This window comes from Calonectris borealis, chromosome 15 (assembly GCF_964195595.1).
Source record: "Calonectris borealis chromosome 15, bCalBor7.hap1.2, whole genome shotgun sequence".
Lineage (NCBI taxonomy): Eukaryota > Metazoa > Chordata > Aves > Procellariiformes > Procellariidae > Calonectris > Calonectris borealis.
This window is the reverse complement of record NC_134326.1, coordinates 2,667,828-2,674,307: the sequence shown is the minus strand read 5'-3', so window position 1 is coordinate 2,674,307 and position 6,480 is coordinate 2,667,828. Positions and strand designations below refer to the sequence as shown.

Genomic DNA, 6,480 nt, shown 5'->3' with positions numbered 1-6,480 from the left:
TTTCCAAGATCATCTCGATTCCACCTTCAGACAAAGTCCTTTGAAGTGACTCGTGGATAATTCCTTACAATGGAACCAAAGAAATGAACGTGTTTTCACAACTCTGTACGGTTATAGCCTAGAAGGAGGCAATTGCAGTGTGTCAAAAGTCAAGCAAGTGGGGCAGAAGACCAGCTTGGCTGAACAGGGAACTCCTCGTGGAGCTCAAGAGGAAAAAGAAATTGTATGATCTCTGGAAGCAAGGTCAGGCTTTTCACAACTCTGTACAGTTACAGTCTATACCAACACTGTTTGTGCTGCTGTATTTTCATGGCAATCCCAAGGAAACAGCCCACCCACCCCCGTCTCATGGGCCAAAAGAAAATTCTTGTTGTGCGTTTTGCTGCTCTCCCTTAGAGCAGATGAGACTGCTGTACTCAAAGGGTCAAAATACCCTTCTTGCCTGCTCAGCTGCAATTGCATGCATCTGCTGGATGTGAGTCCTAGGGCAGCTGTGCGGCTGTGCGGACAACGGCCATGCGGACAGACATAGTGACCAGAAGGCAAAACACACAGAGCCCACATGCAGACAGAAACATCCAGAACCCAGAGAAGAAAGAGCCCCGCGCTTGCACCACATCGTAGCACAGTACTCACAACTTCCTTGCTTTCCTGACCCACGACGAGGGCTACCTGCATTTCAGCAAGCCTGTGATTTGTCTGCCTGACCTTGCCATTGCGTTACAGCACGGAATAAGAGGTCCAGGGTCTTGCCTGACAGCGAGACAAGAACTTAGCTGGAGCCCCTGGAACTAACCCCACTCTCAAAGCATTTCAGAAACACCTGTAACAGAGCTGAAACCTATTATTGCCTGACTGAGGGAGCCTGTAGATTCTTTTGTTTGGCTGTTTTTTTGGAAGGGGAGAGAACCTTTCTTCTGACTTAGAATTTGGGGGAAATTGGTGACGCCTGTTGCAAATGCAGATTTATTCTGGAGGAACCATTGCCACATGTTGTAGCCTGGATCTCTTCCTATCGCGAGGCAGGAAGCCTCTGGCTGTGCTGACTCCATGCTAGTTCAAGGAAAGACTATTGAACTGTTCCGCAGAGAACGTCCCTGGGTTGTCTGGTGCCATGTCCGCAGTGATAGGGCCACGGGGGAAATCTTGTTCATCGTTGGTGTCCCCACCCATGCCACAGTGCTGCGGCGGCACGCTGGGGAGGATGGGCTTCAGGAACTTGAACTCGCTGTTGCCCGAGCCCGTCGTGAGGCTGATCTCGTAGCAATAGGCGTGGGGCAGGGTCCCCACAGCGGCCGCATTGGCCAGGTTGCTCTGCAAGTTGCCGGCACCGTAAAGCACGTGCCCACCCTTCGGCTCCTTTCTCTTGCACACCTTGAGAGCCACGAAGGCTGCTGTGGATGTGAGGAAGAGGAGTGAGATGAAGACCAATGAAATGATTAAATAGGTTGTTAGGGAGCCACCCTCATCCTCCGTGGCCAGGCTGCTGTGCGGTAGTCGCATGTCTGAGAAGTCATTGAGCAGGAGTGCGCTCAGCACCGCAGTGGCCGACAGCGGTGGCTGCCCGTTGTCTCGCACCAGGATGATGAGTTTCTGCTTCACGGCATCTCTCTCCATCACCGGCCTCCTCAGCCTCACCTCCCCGCTTTGGGCACCCACCGCAAACAGCCCGGGGTCGGTGGCCCTCAGCAGGTGGTACGAAAGCCACGAGTTCTGCCCTGCGTCGGCGTCGACGGCCACCACTTTGGTGACGAGGTACCCCGCCTCAGCCGACATGGGCACCAGCTCATTGGATGGTGGGCTGCTGCCCTGGGTGGGGTACAGCACCAGCGGCGCATTGTCATTCTCGTCCACCATGACAAGGCGGACAGTGACGTTGGCACTGAGGGGAGGAGACCCCGCGTCGGAGGCGCTCACCAAGACCTCGATCTGCCTCACCTGCTCGTAGTCCAGAGGCTGCAGCACAAACACGTGCCCGTTCTCAGAGTTCACAGAGATACAGGAGCAGGGGTCGGGCTCTGTGGGGTGGGCTGGGGCCAGGGAATAGGTCACCTTGGCATTGGGCCCCACATCAGCATCCGAGGCACTGACGGTTCCAACGAGTGCCGTGGGGACATTGTTCTCACGCACGAACATGGTGTATGATGTCTGGTTGAAGATAGGTGCATTGTCATTGACATCGGAGATGTCCACTATGAAGGTCTGGGTGGTTGTGAGAGGAGGTGACCCCGCATCTGCTGCTGTGACAGTGAGGATGTACCGAGCCGTCTCTTCACGGTCCAGTGCGCTCACAGTTACCAGCTCGTAGTAATTCTTATAGGCTGGCCGCAGGGAGAACAATAGCTGGTCCTCAAGGGCACAGGAGATCTTCCCGTTGGCACCCGCGTCCCGGTCCCTGACAGTAAAGAGGGCGACCACTGTCCCAGGTAATGCGTTCTCGGGGAGGGGACTGCTGAAGGAACTGACCACCAGCTCCGGTGCATTGTCGTTCACATCCACCACCTCCACCAACACCTTGCAGATTGCCGAGAGGCCCCCGCCATCTGTGGCCCGCACAATGAGCTCATGATTCTCTGTTGCCTCAAAGTCCAGAGGCTTTGTGAGTTTAATTTCACCGCTCGTGGGGTCAATCGCAAATATTGAGTGACTCTGGCCCACCGTCTGGCTGAACTGATAGGAGATGTCCCCGTTAACACCCACATCCCGATCGGTTGCCACCACGCTGAGAACCACAGAGCCCTCTGGGGCATTTTCTAAAACCTGCCCAATGTACAGCTCCTGTGTGAAGATGGGAGCGTTGTCATTTACATCTAGAACAACAATGTGGATTTGGGTGGTCCCGCTCCTGGGTGGAGAGCCCCCGTCCACGGCAATGAGACTGAAACCCAACTCCGCCTGCTCCTCTCTGTCTAGCGGCTTTTCCAAGACCAATTCCACATAGTCCTTGCCCTTAATCCGACTCCCAAAGGAGACACTAAAGTACTCGTTCTCGGGAGCGATGCTGTAAGCCTGGATGCTGTTGCTGCCAACGTCCAGATCCCAAGCCCCCTCCAGCGGGAAACGCGAGCCCGGGGCGCTCGTTTCCGGGATCTTGAAAGTGACTCGTTCCTCCGGGAAAACGGGCGAATGGTCATTGATGTCCTCCACGGCCACCTCGACCCGAAAGAACTGCAGCGGGTTTGCCAGCAGGAGCTCGAAGGGCAGCGTGCAGGTCCCGGACTGCCCGCACAGCTCCTCCCGGTCCAGCCTCTCCGCCACTACGAGGCGGCCGGTGCCGCGCTCTAAGCGAAAGTGCTGCCGGCCGTCCTCCGGGGCCAGGCGGGCGCGGCGAGCCGAGAGCTGCGCCGGGGCCAGCCCCGCGTCCTCCGCCACGTTGGCTACCACGGAGCCGCTCTCCGCCTCCTCGGCTACGCGGTAGCGGATGGGCTCGGAGCGCGCGTGCGGCAGGGAGAGCAAAGCGGAGAGACAAAGCACTTGCCTTGCGATCGCCATGTCGGGGCGGCGGAGAGCCTCCGTCTCGCGGGTCGCCGGCGCAGTCCTCCGCGGAAAGCGGCGCCCGGCAGCGGCGCGGCGGGGCGGCGGGCGGGCGCCCTCCCTCTCGCCGAGTCCGGCTGGCGGCCCGGAGCGCGGCCGCCGTGGCCCGGCAGCGGATGGCTCGGGGCACCGCTCGCTGCTCGGCTGTGCTGGGCTGTACTGTGCTGTGCTGGGCAGGGTCGGGCCGGGCTCGGCCGCCTCCCCGCTCGCAGCCGCTCGGCGCCGCCTTGGCCGGGAGCACCACCCTGCGGCCCGCGGCGGGACTGCGCCCGCCGCCGCCCGCTGCCCGCGCTGCCGGCTCGCAGCGGCACCCGGACCCGCGCGCACCCGCGCGGCTGCCGGCCGCTCGCCCGCGCGGGGGCCCCGCGGCAGGACGCGCGCACACCGCGCCGGGGAGGGAAGCGCAGGGAAGGAGCGCCCCGAGTCCCGCGGGGCCGCCGCTGGCGTCCGAGCGCACGGGCAGCGCCGGCAGCTGCCCCGCGTCTTGCCCCGCTGCCCGCGGCCCGGAGCCCGCGGGCAGGCGTGCGCGCTCGGCTCCCGGGAGCCGGCAAACCCGTGCCCTTCGAGAAACACGGCGGCAAGACAAGCACGAGGCGTTTCGCTCGGCAGCGTGGGGCGGAGGCTCAGCCCGGAGGGACCGAGCCGCCTTCCCCGGCCGGAGGAGCCGGGCAAGAGCCTCCGCAGGGGCGGCACGCAGGTAGCGGCGCAGCACGGCACTCCGTCTACCGGGCAATGTCAGGCTGAGGGCGGGGAGCGGAGGCGGGTCCCGGCGAGGCTCAGGCGTGGACGCGCCTGCCGGCCGGCCAGTCCGGCGATATTCGCCACAAAGGAGCCTCTCTCCGCCTCTTCGGGCACAGAGTACCCGAAGGCGGTTTCTGCTCTCATCCCCGACACGCAGAGGAGCAGCATCAGAGCCACCGCTCGCCCTGGGAGCGATTCCTCGCTCTTCCTCAGCTCCATTCCCTCCCAGCGAACCGATCTCCTCCCGCTGTGAGCTGGATGGAACTGCCGAGCCAGTCTGCCGACCCCCGAGCAGAGCAGCCCGGGATGGTGCAGCCCCGCCCGGCCGAGCCCCGGGGGCGGTGGGTCCGGGAGCTGCGCGGAGCCTCCGCGCCTCTGCGGTCACCAGCGGCACCGGGCGGCCGACCTGCAGAAGGACGCGGCGATTTCCCAGCGCAAAGACTGCAGAACACGGAGAAACCGCGCTCTTTGTTCCCAGGTCAGGGCATACAGCTTTTACTGCCCTGACAACCCTGTTCCAAGCATGGCCACCACTGCAATGAGCAATGCTTCTGTTTGCCTTTAATTTGAAAACGAGATGTATTTAAAGCTGTTTTTTTCTAATGTCCCTCCCCACAACGCTTTGAACTGTTTATGCACAGTGAAGGAACTACTTTTAGATCTGTTTAGCTAAAAAAGCTGTGTATTGTTACAGGTGTCCGGCATCTGGAGTGAGCTGGTCCATAAACCTTGGCAGCCACCGCCATGTAGTTCCCCCTAGTAATTCTCGGGCGGGTGTCTGCAGTGGAGGTGGATTGTTCCCCCGATTCACGACCTCTCAGGCTGGGAGCCCTCGCGAAGGGGCTGGAGGCAGCATCTCTCGGACCTCAGCTTGCCTCCGACAAGCCCCCTCCACCTTGCGCCGGCTTCTGAGAACGGAGGTCGCTCTGATTTCCCCTCCATAAAATCCACTCCAAAGGCACGGATTGATTCCCGAAATGCTGCTCTTGGGTGGCTATGGCAGTGACAAGTGTCGGCGACGCCTGCGACAAGTGATCTTCGAGACACCACACTCACCCGAGGGAGTTCCAAGTAGGTTTTATTGTTTTCTGTCATCAGGCATTTCACTCTTAAAAATGTGTCAGCCACAGGAAATATCACATTACTTTATAGATCAACACCGATTAATGAAAGGAGAAGAAAACAGAAAGCTTCCTGACGCTCTATATTCTACGTTACGTTACGGAAAAAAAAAAAAAAAGAATACATTGCTGAAAGCCCACTCTTTACAGCGTGGAGAACCTGTCAACTCCTGGTCAAATACGCGAAGCGTGCCAATGTCAGCCGTTTCTCAATGTAATCAGCTTCAGCTTGTGATTAAGGAATTCCTTTGCAAGCACCACTTAATTTTGCTTAATATCTCTTTGGCCTGGTATTGCACAGGCCGCAGAAAATTACGACATGATTACAGAGCCCTCTCCCTAAGAAAAAAAAACAAACAAACAAACACCGAAAAGATGATGTAGGAAAACTGCTTCCAGTGTTCAGTATTTCCCTTAACATTTAGAAGCAGTAGCACTCTCACAATCATACGTCAAGTCTCGGTGTAATCAACATGCAACACAGTCCTCCTCCTCCATCCATATCACAATTACAAAATACCTACTCAACAAAGTACTGCTCAAGAGGAGAGCGTTTTTGCTCTCTCTCAGAGAAGCCTTGTACCTCCCTGGTACTTTTTTGGTGGGTGTTTTTTCTCTTCGTTCTCTTTTCCCTGTGAGGACAGACACGCTTGTCTTTCTCCTCACTTACTGATGAGTGAGCCAAGGGTTTTGATCAGAACTGACATTTCGCTCCATCCCCCTGGTTGCAGCGCAAGCTGCTTCCGCAGGTCTGGGATGCGTGTCTTCGGAGAGGGGAGCTCTGCCCTGCAAAGAACAGAGAGTGGAGGATGTCATTTGGGCGTTGAAGGTAAGCGAGAAGCTTAGAGGGCATGTCTGCCACCACTGCACGGCTGACCCCACTCTTCTCTTCTCCACCCAGAGCCAAAGAGGAGGTTGGACAAGGCGGTGAGGCTCTGACCTGCACGGCGAAAATCTAAAGCCAGAGACCATCCTCCACCGTGGACATCACAAAAGCACCGCAAACTTTTTATGAGCCTGAGGGAGTAATTTAAGATGGTAAGAGCCCAAATATTTACTGCTCACAAACAGTAAATGTGGTTTA

At 58.1% G+C, this 6,480-nt stretch overlaps 1 protein-coding gene across 1 annotated transcript; it reads right to left on the bottom strand.

Moving 5' to 3' along the window:
• Positions 1 to 1,053: 1,053 nt before the first annotated feature.
• LOC142088945 (protocadherin beta-15-like) lies at positions 1,054 to 3,492 on the bottom strand. Its single transcript, XM_075164821.1, has one exon. The coding sequence runs from the start codon at positions 3,490 to 3,492 to the stop codon at positions 1,054 to 1,056; it is 2,439 nt and encodes an 812-aa protein (XP_075020922.1).
• Between the last annotated feature and the right edge of the window lie 2,988 nt (positions 3,493 to 6,480).